We start from the raw sequence: 18,115 nt of genomic DNA, 5'->3' as shown, positions 1-18,115 counted from the left end.
GTCTTTTTATTTTGAATATAAATGAAAGTTAAACTTTGTTATATCTGATGACCATTTGGGAGTTGCTTGGTTTTTTGTTTGTTTTGGGTTTTTTTATATTTGTTAACTGTTCTAAATCTTAATACACAGTTGAGATATCTCATCCTTCTTTAGAAAAGGAGAGACAGGCTTGGGATGATGCACAAGGTCCTCCCCCTCTCAGGAAGGGAAATTGAGATGCGTCTTGCAGAGCCTAAGACTGAACCTGAGGTTTCTAACTTTTGCCATTTAGAATGCTGTCAGCAAATATCTGAAACCTGTTGGCAAAATGAACTTAAAATTGACTTGAACAGTGGCCAAGATTAGAAACTCGTAAGTAGTATCTACCTGCAAAGAGGGAGGGGCAGGATTAGTATCATGTAAAAACTATGTTTCAAAAGCAGGGCGAGACCGCTGTCCCTACTGCACAATTGAGTTTTATTGTCAGACTGAGCATCTTCCATTCCTGTCCCGTCTTTGTATCTGTCTGCAGCTTCTGCAGAAACTGACATTGCAGCAACTTCATTCACTATGAAATTCAGCTGCTTCTGACTTCTGAGTGTGTAACTTTTGGTCTCAACAGATCATTTATTATTATGTTTTTCCTAATTTGTGCTGAAGCTGCTTGTGTCTTCTAGTCCTGCTGGTGCAGAGTGAGGCCTCTGCATCTTGTAATGCATCTGCCTGGCAGGAACCATCAGGAACAGGGTGCAAAGTCTCCTTCCCATCTCTCTTAGGATCTCCAGGACTGTGCGTAAACTCACAGAAACCCCATCTGGGACATACTGGACATCTCCCTGGTTCTCTGCTGTGTTCAGATCAGGGGGTCTATGCTCTTGCTAGTGTGCTTTCAGAGCCACATAGCAAAGGATGGAAGTGCTCTGATCAATGAAAGGTGCAGATGTCCCAGAACTGGGACAGCTTACCTGTGAGTATCTACACAGAGATTCAATGTAATTTATATGATAAACTTTATATCTTCAACTGATTTATCTTCCCTATGCAGTAATCAAATCCTCCAAGTAATCAACTCCTACACTCGTTTCAATCGCAGCTTGCTCTGGACAAACAGCCATTACACATTTATTTTCTCCCAAAACAGTCACCACGCAGCAGTTGCACAGGCAGGTGCAATGAGGTTCTGCAATTTGGGCCTTCTGTCTGAGAAGGGAGCAAGGACCTGCATGTACTCTGGTACATTTTAGTAAAGCACTGAAACGTATAATCAGTTTAAACCACACTTCTTGGGTCCACTTGGGAGTGGAAGAAGGCATGTTCCCTCTGCATGCCAAAAATTTCAGCTACGATGTATCCATGTTTAGGCAAGTGAACCTCTCAGGACAGACAGAAACACCTCTCGGAGATCGCAGCGGAGCTTTTGAGCTGTAAACATTTATTTCCTGAGTAGCAGAGAGCAGAAAGCCCGTGGCAGGCTGTTTTGAAGCCTGAACACATCCACAGGGGCTGTGCAGGATGAACGTGCCTAAATGTTGGGGAATCCCGCGGGATTGCTGCGGGACGAGGCAGCCGCTGATGATGGAGCGTCTCCTACCTGATCCTTTCCTTGTGAATGCGATTTGGGGGTCGTGGCCGGGCAGGGGCTGCGCTACCGTATCCGCTGGGGAAGCGCGACAGGAGGGGAACCCCAGGGAATGGAAAGCGCGGGTGGAGCACTGGGATGAGGTTTTACGATACTCTGTTTCAATGGAAATGTGTTTAGCGCCGAAATAAAGGAGGGAGCCGTCAGTCCCTGGGAAGCCGCGGTGCCGGAGGGCGCGGGACACACCGCGGGCGATGCTGTCAGCATGTCGTGACAGGGGCTTCTCCTGCGTGCCGGGCAGATGCCTCTGGGTATGCCCCGCAGGCAGGCAGGCCTCCTGCGAACTCCCGAACGGCCCCGATCCACGTGTGCCCTGTGTGGGGCAGGGCGTGACGCGGAGCTGTCCCCGCCCGCCCAGCGCTCTTGGCTGTCGCGCCACGGGCTGCGGGGAGCGCAGCTGTGGGTGTTTGCGCTGCCCGCGCCCACGCCCGCTCTCAAGGAGAGCTCCCGGATCCCGCCCCGGCCGTTCCCGGCGCTTCCCGGCTGGCGCCCGCCCTCCCTCCCGCGCGTCAAACGGCGGGCGTCACGCGGGCGTTGTAATGTACCAAAACGGCGCGCACGGATCCGCCGCGCCCGCGCCGTCCCAGCCGCCTGCTCGCACCCCCCGGCTCTGGGCGCCGCGCTCTCTCCGGCCCGGCCCGCCCCGCCCCGGCGGTGGCACACACGGCGCCGACCCATTTGCGCCACTGCGGTGTCCGCTGGCCTCCGACGCCCCCGTCACGGCGCGGGGATGCGGAGCAAGCGACGGGGCGGCGCTGCGCGGCGCGCAGGAGGGAGGGCGGGCGGCAGCGCGGAGGGGGTGTGTGGTGCGCGGCTATTAGGAGGTGCGTGGTAGCGATGGCGGCGGTGGGTGAGACTTTCCCCGTCAGCGGATCCCCGGCCCTGCCGGCGGGCGGAGGGGCCGCGCCCCGCCCCGAGCACCGCACAGCGCGGCGCCGCCGGACCCAGCCCAGCTCACCCGCACCCAGCCCGGCCGGGCAGCGCCATGGGACTGCTGGAGCGGCTGCGCAAGGAGTGGTTCATCCTGGGCATCGTGCTGGTCATCGCCGTGGCGCGGCTGGAGCCCGGCGTCGGCGTCAAAGGCGGTGAGTGCGGGCGCTGCGCCCCGGCAGCGGCGGGCACCGGAGCCCCGGGAGACTCCGGGAGCCTTGAGGAGCCCCCGGAGCCTCGGGGAGCCCCGCGGTGCTTTGGCAAGTCCCGGCGGCCGCGCTGCCCCGGCCCGCCCGTGCGGGGTCCCTGCGCCCCCGTCACTGCCCCTTCCCCGGGCACTGCCCCGAAGGCACCGGGAGCTGTTCCAGGTGTATCCCACGCGTGTCTTTTCCCGGCGCTGTACCGGGGGCTGGAATGGTGTCCTGCTCTGTGTGGGTTAGTGGTGGTGGAAGATGAGGAGTCGCTCTGAGCGTGCTCCTGTTAAACTAAGTCGTAACTTCCAGAGCTCTGGGCATGAAGTCCTCGCAGTTCAGTGTGTGAATTCTGCCATCCGTGAGCTTCCCGGAGCTGTAGCTGCAGGTACACTGGCAAATTCTCAGGTACCAGACGTTTTCTTTAACTTAGTAGTGCCACACTTTTATTTTAAAGTTGTTTTGGTTTTTTTTTTCTTTTTCTCCTGTTGTTCCCTCTTACTTCCTTATGAAAGACGAGGGCAAACTGTGAACAGTCCTGTGCAAAGTGGTGTCAGAGACTTACAGTGAGCAACGCAGAAGGAAGCTCCGTCCTTTGCTAAGAAGCGAGGTCTTGTGTGTTTCTTGCCACAGGACCTGATGAAACAACCAGAGTTATTTAAGCATATACAGTGTATCTCTAAGTATAAATGCTGGCAGCGTCTCCTGATTAATTTCCATTGAACTTCAGCTCCAGGTGTTCACAATGTTCAAGAACACATTAAATTTTACATTTCTTTTTCCTATTTGTTCTCTGAAGATTTAAGAAAAGGGATGTAGGACGCTTTAACAGCATTCCTTTAGCAGTTCCATGTTATGTAAGAGGAAAAATAATCTAATGGGCTTTTGTATACATAGATTTTTTTTTTCCTTAACAGAGCTGAAGTTTGAGCATAGACAGCTTCTCACTGAGGAGCCAGCTTTTTTTTCTCCCCTCTTACCTTCTGGGAAAAAAAGAAAGCCATTTTAATAAAATACGGCTCTGAACCCTTCCTGTGGCAACTAAGGCTTTGATACTTCATGGAGTTCAGGGTAGGCAAATTCCTGCTGTGCAAGGATCCCTTCTAATATCTGTGTGCTGTTTTGCATAGATGAATAGGACCCACATGGGGATCTTGCAGGATCCATGCTTTGTTTTCAGCAGACCTTAAAGACAACTTTAAATTGATAATATGTGCTGTTTTTTTCCCTTTCTGATTTGACTGTCAGACTGATTGTCAGCAGCAATGTGGGAGATCCTTTTAACCAGAAGAGGAGATAATTTTTCCTCAGCTAACTTCCTGCATGGAAGCACTATGATGGAGCACTTAATTTAATTATCCCACTGCAAAGAGATGTCAAGCTTTGTCATGGTATTGTGCCTGGGACAACTTGTTTGAAAAATCTTGTAAGCATTGATTGAAACTAGCGAGCATGTGTTCCCCAAAGTGGTTGTCCCTCTTCTGGATCTATGTGATCTCAGTGCTCTGAGGAAAAAGAGTATCTCTTTTTAAAACCAGAAAAAGAAAGAGATGGGAGGTGGGAAATATCAGTGTATGAAAAAACCTTAGTTTATCATCTTCCAGTTGATATAGCCATGCACTGTAATTTGCAGGGCCTTAGTGAATGATATGAATGGTCCAGCATCTGCACCAGTGGAACATTGTGTCATAAATAACAAAGATTGGTGCTGTTGTCACCTTCGGGAAGGAAGCCAAGCCTTTTTTATGTATTCTCCTCTTTGATAAATGAGCCCATTTAGTTACTTTGTTAAAAGAACTTTTCTGACTAGGAAATGACCAGAGATGAAGGGGATCTGTTGTTACCAGAGTTCCCTGTGCTCCATGAGTGTGTGGCTGCTTTAGTGGTAAAGGTTTCTCCTGTGAAAAGGAGCTCAGGTAGCACAGTGAAAAACCCTAAAATATCAAAACTGAGTCCTGGAAGACCCCCTGTTTTGGCCAGACTAACCCCCTGCTTGTGTGCCTAGTGTGTATGTGCATGTTCATATATGCTCTAATCTTCTATAAGATTAGAAAAAATATGTAATTGTATATTTATATAATGCAGTTTTGTGTATAGGTAGCTATATTCATACAATTTTTCTATTTTTCCCCCCATCTATTCAGTTAACATGCTATAATTTTGCAACTAGCCACATGCTTTGTTGCAACTTGAACTCTTGCATTTCCTGTCTTTTTTTTACCTTTTTGGGGGTAGGTGGGTTGTGGGGTTTTTTGTATTTGACACACTAATACATGCTCAGTATAAGGTTTGGTTTGAAATTACTTGGGATGCAATTTTTATTTGTACCATCAAATCCCTCTAATTTAAGGATCATTGACCTGACTCCAGTGTGACCATCAATGTATCATTCATCTGAGAAAACAGAAAGGTTCTTCTTTTCTGGATTGTTGAGTAAAGGCTTGCTTGTTTGCTGCTGCAGTTTTGCTCATGACAACTTCTGGTCACTAGTAGAGTTAGGGTATTACTTTGGTCCTGCTAACATTTTCTTTCAAATATAATGTCTGGTTGAATGCTCATGAAAAAATGACTATATACATCCTGGTGGCTTCTGAAGGCAAAGTGTATTAAGAAAATTCATCATTTTTATAGGAGTGTAAAAAATACTTGATTTTAATCTCCCTGAAAAAAGTATATAAATATATACAAATATAAGTCTTTAATATAGTTGAACCCTCGGAGGTGCAGGTGTCTGCCTTTGCTGAGCTCACTGCAGCAGTGTCTGAAATGTGTTATTGTAGGGCTGGAATAAACCACTTTGCCACAGCCCTGTTGTGAGGAAATAGTGCAGAACTGTATTGCCTCGAGGAGACCCTTGCAAGGTGTGATTTGGTTCTCTCTGTGCAGGCAGCCAGACAGGTGTGTGTGTTGCAGGGCAAGAAGTGAGAGGTAGATGTGTGAGTGATATCCACAGCCCTGTGAATGTAGCAGCTAATATTTTTACTTCAGTGTATAGTTTGAGTTTGCAGATGCTGTAGGGTGTTTTGGTTTGAGGGGAAAAAACCAAAATGTTTACCTACAAGCGGGGGAGGGAGCCTTCTCCACAATAATTACGCCACTCTTTATCAAATTTAAGAAAAAAAAAAGAGATTTTAATAGAAGAAGGATAACTGTTCTTAACTGCTATATATATATATATATGTAAACAGACTAGTGCAAACTGCTTCCCCAACACCACAAGAGAGAGGGGAAAAAAAAACCCAAAAAACCAAACAACAACAAAACCCAGCAGGTTTTTCCTCTGGGAGGAAAGTTATACTTAAGCAGTGCCAAATGTCACAGTCCGGCTGGCTGCGGAGTGAGTTCCCAGTAGTTTCCAGTCCCTCTCCAGCGAGACAGACGAGTGGTGAGCTCTCAGATGAACTCTGTGTCTCTTGTCCCAGATGAAGGAAAAAGAAAGCTGAAAGTGGGGAACCACCAGGTGTCCTGCAAAAGCAGCTGCACACCTCTCTCTCCAGGGTCACTGCCCCAGCCGGGGCGGGCAGGCCATGACGGTGCAGACGGTGGTGACTGCAACAGAGGCCGGGATTCCAGATGCAGGAAACCAGGAGAAAACAGCCACTGCGAGGAGAAAATACAGCGTCTCAGCCAGAAGCCCTAGCCGTAGCCAGCCAGCAGAGCAGTTTCCCTCCTCGGCAGCCACCACTCCCCCGTTCCCCCGAGCTAAGAAAGGAATAATGTCCCCAAAAACAAAAGAGACAAACCTGCCCCCATCCAAGTGATCAGCAGTTAACTACTTCTTTTGTTAACTGCTGGCATGGGCAGTTAGTGGCAGGGGAGAGAATTTACATAATAATCCCAAACTACAACATAGGGATACTCTGATGACAGAGTGGTGAAAAACTCCCCGTTTTCAAATTTCTAGAATTTACCTTTTAGTTCTCAGTGACCTCTAATCATGGAAACCAAATTTGTATGACATCATAACTCCACTTACTGCCTTGCTTTTATTTAAAAATGAATAGCATGCTTTCTGTAACTTAATAGAAGCCCTCACTGTTTTTATTAGAGACTGTAATGATTAGTTTTTCCTGAGGTATTTTTCTAAGTATTCTCATTTGCATACAGTATAAGCATATCGTTATCTCTTTGACTGTAGTTCACTTTGTTCTCTGTATTTTTTAGGACCCTTGAAACCAGAAATTACCATAACTTACATTGCCGTTTCAGCTATATTCTTTAACAGTGGACTCTCCTTAAAAACTGAGGTATTGTAATTTCTCATTGCTTCATTCTCATTATGCTTTAAAAAGTTTTGTGTTCCTTTTGATCAAATTGGAATGTAACTGGAATACTGAATGACTGTGCTGGTGGTGGTGGTGCAGTGGGGATGGTGAACAAGAGAAGATAAATGTTAGACATTTGTGGAATAGCGATCCTTGATTTCAGAAAGTTCTTCACAAAGCAATGAAGATGATCAGAAAGAGAGTGTGAATAAATTTTACGCATCCAGGAAGGGTGGGTTGTTTGACTTTGCAGAGCTTTAACTAAATGTAGGTGACGAGCAAACTTTTGAGATTGGATCTACACCCTGGGTGTGTCCCAAACCCAAATCAGGGTGTGATCCAGGAGTGCACCAGCACCTGCCTTCTGCCAACCCTTCTGCACTTGGACTTCACTTCTCACTGAGATACAGGCCAGGAAGCTGTGTGAATCCTGGGTGTGAATGCAGTAGGGGTACAGGTACAGAGGCACTGTGTGGAGTCTCCAGGCCTCTCCAGGACACTGTGCCTCATCTCACCTGCTGGTGTGCTGTCCAGGTGCAGCTGTTTAGGCTGGTCACTACTGGGCTGATTGAAGCAAAGACCTGGTGGCTTTGTTTCCACATTGGGTAGGGACAGAACAGCAGCTGGGATCAGCACAAAGGGTTTCTCTGCAGGTACAACACCAATATAGAGGTACAAAGTCTTGACAGTCTTTTCCTGTAGGGTTTATTTGTTGACAGGTGGATTTGAAGTGCCTACGCTCTGCTGCATATCACAGGCACTGAGATTTGTTTCAAATTCTGTGTTACACCTTTTTCAAAGAGGAACAATCTGTGAGTCAGAAGAGAAGAAGGGGAGAACCTCCTAGCGCAGCATAAAGGAGGCTTGGAGAAAGGAAATGATGGCTTTGTGCCAAGCAGAGAAGGAGCACCCAGAGTTGAAGTGAAACACTGCATGTCTCTCCTAGTCTAGTTTTTCGATTTGTTTTATGCTGTTGGCTGTGCTAACAGATGATGTTATTCATGTGGTGAATATAATATACTAATGCCTGAAGGAATCACCGTGATATTGTTCAGCTGTGTCCTGGTGAACCACGGTTTGGTTGAACAGTGTGCACTCAACAGAAAATGTTTCTAAACCTGTATGGTGGTTATGGTGGTGCTGGAAGTGGTGGCTGCCTTCTCCTCCACTGCCTGCTGGCAGTTCTGGCACCAGGACCTCTAGTTCTGCCAGGACACAGTGTAAGCAAAGGGAGTAACTTTGGTCAGTTCTGTAGCAGTTATTTAGTGCATTGTGGTCTTATGGGGATGCAAGAAGAACCATGTTATCTATTTGCCTGAGATAGCAATTAATCCTAAAGGAAAAAGGCTGTGGAGGGGCACTGTTTCCACAGACAAGAGACCTGAAACATAAACCTGAGTAGAATTAATGAGGGGAGTTTCCTGCTTTCAGTTTACATGCCAAAAAAAAGGGAAAAGTAAATTTTCTTTCTCTTTCACTAGTTTGTATCCTTGAAACCTTATATTTTAAAGGAGCTGTGAGTGAAAGCAGTACCATTATCAAAGTCTTGATTAGATTCTCCATGCTAGTGTACACCTAACTTTTTCTGGTTAAGGGGACATGACTAACAGTTTCCTGGGCAATATGTCAGGTTCCACTTTGAACTCGCATAACTTTTTTTCATCTGTGATACTAAAAGCAATATATAGATGTAAATGGAGCTTTTACAAGAGCAGATGTTTATGTCCAGGTCCAGATCTCAGATTGTTTTAGGAGCAGCAGTTAGGGCTGGTGCTGTATAGAATCATAGAATTGATTGGGTTAAAAAAGACCTCCAAGATCATCAAGTCCAACCCTTGGTCCAACTCCAGTCCATTTACCAGATCATGGCACTCAGTGCCACGTCCAATCTGCGTTTAAAAATCTCTAGGAATGGTGAATCCACCACCTCTCTGGGCAGCCCATTCCAATGCCTGATTACTCTCTCTGGAAAGAATTGTTTTCTGATCTCCAACTTAAATTTCCCCTGGCAGAGCTTAAGCCCGTGCCCCCTTGTCCTATTGCTGAGTGCCTGGGAGAAGAGACCAACCCCCACCTGGGTAGAACTTCCCTTTAGGCAGTTCTACACAGTGATGAGGTCACCTCTGAGCCTTCTCTTCTCCAGGCTAAACAAGCCCAGCTCCCTCAGCCTCTCCCCACAGGACTTGTGCTCCAGTCCCTTCACCAGCCTAGTTGTTCTTCTCTGGACCTGCTCCAGCACCTCAGTATCCTTTCTGAACTGAGGGGCTCAGAACTGAACACAATATTCAAGGTGTGGCCTCACCAACGCAGAGTACAGGGGAAGGATCACTTCCCTGGTCCTGCTGGCCACGCTATTTTTGATCCAGGCCAGGATCCCATTGGCCTTCTTGGCCACCTGGGCACACTGTTGGCTCATGTTGAGCTTCCTGTCAATTAGTACCCCCAGGTCCCTTTCTGCCTGGCTGCTCTCCAGCCACTCTGTGCCCAGCCTGGAGCGCTGCAGGGGGTTGGTGTGGCCAAAGTGCAGGACCCAACACTTGGCCTTATTGAACTTCATCCCATTGGAATCAGCCCATCTCTCAAGTCTATCCAGATCCCTCTGCAGAGCCCTCCTGCCTTCCAGCAGATCGACACCCCCTCCCAGCCTGGTGTCGTCAGCAAATTTGCTGATGATGGACTCAATCCCCTCATCTAAATCATCATTAAAGATGTTAAACAGGACTGGACCCAACACAGACCCCTGGGGAACACCACTAGTGACCGGCCACCAGCTGGATACAGCTCCATTCACCAGCACTCTCTGGGCCCGACCCTCCAGCCAGCTCTTAATCCAGGAGAGGGTACACTTGTCCAGGCCATGGGCTACCAGCTTTTCCAGGAGTATATTATGGGAGACAGTGTCAAAGGCCTTGCTGAAGTCCAGATAGACCACATCCACAGCCTTCCCCTCATCCACCAGGTGGGTCACCTGATCGTAAAAAGAGATCAGGTTGGTCAGACAGGACATGCCCCTCCTAAGCCCATGCTAGCTGGGTCTAATCCCTTGTCCACCCTGAAGGTACTGTGTGATTGCACTCAGAATGATCTGCTCCATAACCCTGCCAGGACGGAGGTCAGGCTGACAGGCATGTAGTTGCCAGGATCCTGCTTGCAGCCCTTTTTGTGGATTGGGGTGACATTGGCCAACCTCCAATCATCTAGGACCTCCCCAGAGAGCCAGGACTGTTGGAAGATGATGGAGAGCAGCTTGGCAAGCTCTTCTGCCAGCTCCCTCATCACCCTGGGATGGATCCCATCTGGTCCCATAGACTTGTTAGGATCCAGCTGGCTCAGTAAGTCAGTAACTATATCCTCCTGGAATACAGGAGGGCTATTCAGCTTCCTCTCCCTGTCTACCAACTCCAGAGGTCAGTTGTCTTGAGGGCCACCTGTCTTACTGGTGAAAACTGAGGCAAAGTAGGTGTTAAGTTACCTCAGTCTTCTCCTCATCTTCCTTAACTATATTTCCCTCCAAGTTCAACAGAGAATGGAGGTTTTCCTTGCCCCTCCTTTTGTTATTAATGTATTTATAAAAGGAATTTTTGTTATCCCTAACTGAAATAGCCAAATTTATGTCAAATTCCACTTTTCTTTCCCTAATTTTTTCCTGCATGACCTAGCTCTATCTGTAAATTCTTCATAAGTAGCCAGCCCTTTTTTCCATAGTCTGTAAGCTTTCTTTTTACCCCTGATTTCTTTCTGAATCTCCCTGTTTAACCAAGCCAGTCGTCTTCCCCTCCAGCTGGCCTTTCGGCACACTGGTATAGCCTGTTCCTGTGCACTCAAAATTTCCTTCTTAAAACATGTCCATCCCTCCTGGACCCCCTTACCTTTAAGGGTTGTTTCCCAGGGTATGCTCTGAATCAGTTTTTTGAATAGGCCAAAATCTGCTCTCTGGAAGTCCAAAGTAGAGGTTTTAATGGTGGCTCTCCTTACATCCCTGAGGACTGAAAATTCTATTATTTCATGGTCACTGTGCCCCAGGCGGCCTCCAACCACTACATCATCTACCAGCCCCTCTCTGTTTGTAAACAGTAGGTCTAGCGGGGCCTTACCCCTGGTAGGCTCATTTACCAGTTGATGAAGGAAATTGTCCTCTATACACTCCAGGAACCTCCTTGACTGCCTCTTCTCTGCAGTGTGAAGCTCCCAGCAGATATCTGGCAGGTTAAAGTCATCCACAAGAACAAGGGCTGGAGATTTTGAGACTTCCGCCAGCTGCTTGTAGAATAATTCATCTCCTCCATCATCCTGGTTGGGCGGTCTGTAACAGACACCCACAAGGGTGTCAGCCTTGTTGGCCTTGCCCCTGATTCTGGCCCACAGGCACTCAACCTTGTCACTGCTGACCTCAACTTCAACACAGTCAAGAGACTCTCTAATATATAAAGCCACCCCTCCACCTCTCCTTCCCTGCCTGTCCTTTCTGAAGAGCTTGTAGCCCCCCCCCCCCCCCATAGCAGCACTCCAGTCATGTGAGTCATCCCACCATGTTTCTGTGACAGCAACTATGTCATAGTTTTCCTGCTGCACTGTGGCTTCCAGCTCCACTTGTTTGTTTCCCACACTGCGTGCATTGGTGTACATGCACTTCAGCTGGGCCATTGATTTTATTCTCAACTCGGGCTCTACGCCCTTCGGCCTATCTCTGGAGAGCCCAGTTTCAGTCCCTTCCCCCTTCAAACCTAGTTTAAAGCCCTCCTAACTAACCCTGCCAACTTATGTGCTACAGTTCTTTTGCCCTCCCTAGATAAATGGAGCCCATCTGGTTTGAGGAGACTGGGCAACATGGAGTTTGCCCCATGATCAAAAACCCCAAAATTTTGACGATAGCACCATCCCCTAAGCCACCTATTGGTAAGCTGGGCTTTCCTAAACCTCTCCTCATTCATCCCAGCTAGCACAGGAACTGAGGCAATTACTTCCTGTGCTCCTGTCCCATGAAGTTATCGGGTCAGTGCCTTGAAATCTTTTTTAATTACTCTGGTACTTCTTTTATTAATGTCATCACTTCCAACCTGGACAACCAACAGCGGGTAATAGTCTGAGGGTTGGATAAGCTTAGGAAGTCGTTTGGTAATATCCCTCACTCTGGCCCCGGGAAGGCAGCAAACTTCCCTGTGGGATGGGTCTGGCCCTCAGTTCCCCTCAGAAGGGAGTCACCAATTACAACAACCCTTCTCTTTTTCCTCTTACCTGTAGTTGTAACCCGTCCGGTAGACTGGGGGTAACCAGAAGACCTTGTAGACAGATCCTCCTCCTGACTGTCCTCCAACAGACTGTCCGAGTCCAGAGCCATATACCTGTTTTTAAGGGTACCCTGGCAGGTGAAAGGGGTTGAGAGGGGGTGTTTTTGCCTCTACGACCAGGCACCTGTTTCCATTCCTCCCCATCCCTATGGTCTGTTCTGTCTGCCTGATGGCAGGAGAGGCTGGGCTTCACCACCTCCTGCTGGGCTTCCTTAGGAGTGGAAAGGGTGTGACTCCACCAGTCAATTTTCCTTTCACTCTCCCTTGTATTTCTGAGCCTTTCCACCTCTTCCTTTAGCTCTGCCACCAGAAAGCAAATCATTCATCTGCTCACATCGTATGCAGGTGCTTCTCACACTGTCCTCTGGTAGTAGGTCCAGGCTCAAACAGTCTATGCAGCCAGAGGCCTGAGTGGCTGCATCCTTTTTAGAGGGTTCTGTCTGCATTGACACCCCTCTACTGGTAGCAGGAGCAACAGCTTTCATTTTCTTGGGAGGCATGACTGTGGGGAAAGGTAGAAAAGATAAACAAACAAACAAACAGAAAAAAAAATAAAGGGCTGCAGAAATACCTAGGCTTATGCCCTGCCTGTTCGAACTGCCGTGCCACACCCCTGTTTGCCCGCTCCTGTTCGCAGCGCTCCAGGTCGCTTGTGCTCCCTAGAGATGTTTGTAAAGCCTTCTCACTCTCCTGCTAACGAGCAAGCCATGCCTCCAACTCCCCTCTGAATCACCTGCTGATAGCTGAAGGAGCAGCAAACAAAGCCTGCCAGGGAACGAGCCAAGCAGCTCCCTTCCCTCCCTTTAAAGCCTTCTCACTCTCCTGCTAACGAGCAAGTCACTCCTCCAACTCCTGAGTCACCTGCTGATAGCTGAAGGAGCAGCAAACAAAGCCTGCCAGGGAATATATCCAACTTTTTTTCAGTAAAAAGCTAAACCTTCTCTGAATTTCTGCCATGGGTGTAGAAGATAAAGAGGAAAAAATCTGTTTTGCTCAATGTACCTTGTTCTATTACTTCCTAAAGTGTATGTTAAAAACAATATATTGGTTAGGTGGAAACTGGTGTTTGAGTTGCTTTATGGGAGGATAAAAAGTTGTGTAAGTGTTAACAGAAGCCTCCTGATAAATCTGACAAAATGAGAAATAACTAGTGGTCTTTTAATGTTACACTTGGGGTTTTATCTGCTGTGAAAGTACATGCTCAAAAAATTTTGCCAATGTGTTCAGAAATCATTTTACAAAATAATTGGCAGTGTTCAAGTAGAGCCTGTCTGTGCATGGCCTTGTTACATTTTCAGAATTAGAGGTGACTGAGGTCCTCTTGGAGAAATAGTTTGTGTCTAGGAATGACAAGAACATTTGATTCCACCTTAATGTAATGCTATTTCAGTTTTTGGTGACTGGATAGCTTGCTCTTTTAAAGCAAATACCTCCCGTAGGGCCCCAGAAATTGTCACATACTTGAGTTATCCCTTTCAGTGAGGAATCTGGCAAGCCCCTGCAAACACTGTTTGCTCTGTGTGGGTGTTTGCTCAGAGGAGTCCCATGGGAGCAGGACCCACACTGACCAGTGAGAGGCTAGGACAGACTCCTTAAAGGGTCTGAAATACTGGGGAAGACAAGGTAAGCTGTTCTACCTGGTGTGCAGAAACTGAGTCACAACTGGCAACTTTTCCAAGGGCTACAGTGATGGACTTATTTTGGGACAAGCCCTTATGGGCTGCTTAAGAGGATGAAGACTGTTTGCCTCAGTGTTTGTTCTGTGATTGTACAGTCCAAGGGATACTATTATAATAATAACTCTTGTAACTCAAAGGCAATCATTAGGGACATTTTTTAGACTGGTAATTTAGATCTTCAAGGACCTGTTCCACTACTACAGCATTCCTTCATGCAGTAGCTTGATTGGGTTCTATCGCCTTCCTTGCTCCCTGGACATTCTAACAAGACTTCCCCAAGGTTTTTTTTTTAATTTTTTTGTTTGTTTTTGGAAGTATCACAGAGTCTTCTTAAAACCATCTGTTTTCAAGGCTTTTTTTAATTGTAGAAATATGAAATTAAAAGGTATGTGTGTATGGGACTAGATTTGGGGTATCTTCATGGCTACCCCTGATCCTTTACAAGATCTAAGGCTGGAGGCAACTTGGCAGCTTTGCTGGAAAAAGTCACTTGCTTTGGTTTTTTTTCAATTGTTTTCAAATTTAGTTCTAAAATATCCACTTTTATGTAGGTTTTTCCAGATGTCCTTTCTTCCCACACAGGATGTTTTGGTTTTGCTTTCTTTTTGAGATAAGATGAAGAAGTATTGCAGTGAAACTATTCATAACAGTGTAGGTACTGTGGCAGGTGGTGTGAAGAAGGCCTCTTTTTCATGCACAGTGATACTGCCTGCTTAGAGAAAAATGGAGTTTTGTTCAGTTAACCAAACACTAAATGTAATGATACTTTCTGGGTAAAACTGGATCAAGATGTGTGTTTCAATGTCATGTTTTGTATAACTTCAAGAATAGGATATGCATGCATGTGTGTTTACTTTTTTTTTTTTAGAAGACTTCCCCCCCCCCCCCCCCCCCCATCCAAATTTAGGACTTAGTTTTGTTACGAAAAATAAAGTACCAAGGACAGAGTGCTGAATTGCTGGTACTTCGTGTTTCATAAAAGTTCAACTGTTTTGAAGCTGAGACAGGGTTGCATTTGAAGATTGGCTGCTGCCTTACTGTACATGAAACTACACTTTTTAAAACATACATATATTTAAAGCATCTGATAAAGTGTCAGATAGCTGGAGAATCCTAGCAAATTAGGGTTGGAATAAAAGTGCCATCAGTTCTTTTGCATTGTCTACTTGAAAAGAGTGCGAGTTACTTTGAGGGAGAGGAAAAAGAATTTTTATTCTCAGTCTGTGAGAGTTGAAATGAGCTGAAATGTGCAAGGGGCTTTCCTTGTACTCAAAAACCTCTATGGTGTGCTCTTACACTATCTAAAATTAAATTTTTCTTTGTTGTTTTCTGAAGTCTCCAGCAGTGATTTGTACTTTATTTCTCTGAAATTTATGGCTTAGTTGTTGTTAGCTTGTTATGGTCTTGGTGTTCCTTCTTTGTTATTCTTCATCAGCCTGATTTTTTTTTCTGTGAATTTCGTATCTGTTGATGCAATAAATAATCAAAGTCTGCCACAAAGTACTTTGCTTTTTATGTTTGTTATTCTTTCCTGAAAAAACCCACCACAAGTGAATGCTTGGTAATCTGTTTTTTAATTCTTTTTTACGGTATAAATAAGAATAACAGTTCGTGGCCCTCTTTAGATTAGAAAAACCTGAAATCATGTGTGCACTACAAGTTTTCATGCCTCTTGGTATCAACAGTCAGTAAAGTAAACAGCCCCCGGTGTAGTTACCACCGGGTTAGAAGCAGTGACAAGGTGCTAAGGCTGCCTGCGGAAAAGCTGCTGTTAGGAGAGCTACACTATTACTGAAGTGGTGGACAATTCTTTTGGAACAATGCCCAGGAGCAGACAGAGCTTTTATGTTGTCTGGATGTACTTCATTATTAAAGAGGAAGATCAGATGATCCCTAAAGGTGCCTTCTTGACATGCACTCTCTTTGTATTATAAAGATGATCCTAGTTTTAAAAGCACAAACATGATCTTACCTCAGCTGTTATGACTGCAACTTCCTCTCTTCTTTTTCTTTTGCAGGAGCTGACAAGTGCTTTGATGCATGTGAAACTACACCTTTTTGTCCAGATTTTTACACTTGTGTTCTTCCCAACAGCAATATGGGTCTTTCTCCAGCTATTATCAATCACACCCATAAATGAATGGCTTTTAAAAGGGTATGTTTAAGCATAATGGAGTGAAATATATTTGTAGTTGTTATCTTAAAGGGCTGCTTATCCATCCAGTGGGTGTTCTGTTGTATTGTAAACAGATTTTGGTGGTTGTTTTTGTGCTTAGCACTATGCTGTTGAAAACAAAGTATCCTTTCAGGAGCCTGGTCTCCTTTTTAGAAAGTGGTCAGTTAGTTTCACATGTAGGGAGTTTGCAACAGATCAGCTTTCTGTTTCACAAACACAGCCGAAATGATGGGTCTTAAGGATGGTGGGGTGGGAAGAAAAGAAGTGCTGAAGGAAAAGCTAAGTCAGTGAGTACATATTGTGTGTGCTACATACTGGTCTTCTGCTTTTAAGTAGTCTGTACTGAGCATTTCTTGCACGGTGCCAGGACCTGCTCCCAGCTAAGATATGGCAGGGAAAAAAAGTAAAGTTTTTGTAGGAGATGCTCAACTTTAAGATGAGCAGAAACCAAGTTACCATGAAAACAGTGAGTTTTAAATCCTCAGTATACTCTGTCACTGTGTGCTTCCAAAGCTGCATTGATGCTGTACTAGTGATAGATTTTATATAAAATAAAAAAAACAAGAAGCTTTTTAAGAATGGAAGGTCGATACTCAGTGCCATGCAGCTATATTGGAATATTTGAATGCAAGGATCAATTATATTAGAAAACTACTGAATCAATCCCCATTGTTTCTTACTGCTTGTTGAAACATTGCTTGGGGAGTTCCTTGTCTTAAAAGTTTAATGAAAAAGCTGTTCATGTTTATCTTTTTACAAGGCCTAAACCTAAAAGAGCGTTTTGTTTTGTTTTAAGAGGCTTCTCCAGGTGTTCCACCAAATATGAAGAGATCCCAGTGGTAGTGAGAAGGTGAAATTGAGATGACATAATTCAAAAGTTGTCACTGTTTTGCTTAACAGTGTTAGTAAATCAAGGAAATAACAAGATTGCTGTACAATGTTCATTTGCATTTAGCAATTCGTAGTAAAGAGTATTCTTTAAAATAAAATAATTGTGAAGTTTTTTCTCAGCTAGAACAGAATTGTGATTTTCCACGTTGCCAAAATTCCTTCCTAATCCAGAGGGATTTCAGTTTCTGAAGTGCAAAGTGAAAGAGACTTTGGGGGGTTTTTAATTCCTTGAAGCACTTCTTATCCCTTCTTTCTGGTGACTTCTGTGCCACTTGGGTTTTTAGTATTTAAGGGACATGATCTGTTACGTGCACAGTTATAATGGTATGGATATACATACACACTTGTGAAACTGTCTATAAAACTAGATATGGATGTTTTTGAAAAAACAAACAAACAAAAAAAAACAAACCAAAAAAAAAAACCAAACCAAAAGCTTGTGTGTTTACGCACCTAAATGGGGAGCCTAAACCAGACTCATTTTTCATGGTGTGTCTCTGTGTCATACTAGAGGGCTGATATACTTCTGTGTTTCAAGCTGCCTTTCAAGCACATGTTCCATGAGAATTATTTCTGATTTGTCTGTGTTTTATCTTTTAGTGAAATAACTGTTTAAATGAAACCTCAATACAACAGAATGGTTGGGACTGAGGAGTTTAGTGAAGATAGATTGTTGGGGTTTTTTTGTTTGTTTTTAAAATACTTTGTTGATAAATTCTGCTGTTCAGGATATGCTCAGAGCAGCAGCCACTGCAAAGGGAGGATGATGCAATGCAGAATGTACTGAGCTCTGTCCTAGTTCTAGAATAAAGCCTTTTAAAGCAGATACTCTCATGTCCCTGTGAGAAGCAGATGTGAGGAACTCTGTGTGTTGTGGCCACTCCATGTAACCAAAAGTTCGTCCTGATGCCCCACAGTTGTAGTTTTTTGTTCCATTGGAAACACTGAAGTACCCTAATGAAAACAGAGAGGGAACAAGACAGGTTTTATCAAAATTTCTTCCTTATCACACATTTAGCACAGCTGGTAGTGGAAGCTAGTTGATATCTCTCACAAGGGTCTGGCAAAATAGGCATG

At 45.4% G+C, this 18,115-nt stretch overlaps 1 protein-coding gene across 1 annotated transcript in view; it reads left to right on the top strand.

Moving 5' to 3' along the window:
- The first annotated feature begins 2,458 nt into the window (after positions 1-2,458).
- SLC10A7 (solute carrier family 10 member 7) overlaps positions 2,459-18,115 on the top strand; it is a 162,735-nt gene continuing 147,078 nt past the window's right edge. Inside the window, exons 1-3 of the mRNA XM_071555632.1 lie at positions 2,459-2,703; positions 6,904-6,986; positions 15,990-16,126. Coding sequence (XP_071411733.1) covers positions 2,604-2,703; positions 6,904-6,986; positions 15,990-16,126 — 320 coding nt within the window. The 5' untranslated portion in view covers positions 2,459-2,603. The remainder of the gene's footprint in view (positions 2,704-6,903; positions 6,987-15,989; positions 16,127-18,115) is intronic.

Source organism: Pithys albifrons, chromosome 5 (assembly GCF_047495875.1).
Source record: "Pithys albifrons albifrons isolate INPA30051 chromosome 5, PitAlb_v1, whole genome shotgun sequence".
Taxonomy (NCBI): Eukaryota; Metazoa; Chordata; class Aves; order Passeriformes; family Thamnophilidae; genus Pithys; species Pithys albifrons.
The sequence above is the reverse complement of the archived record's forward strand: the minus strand, read 5'-3'. Positions and strand labels throughout refer to the sequence as shown.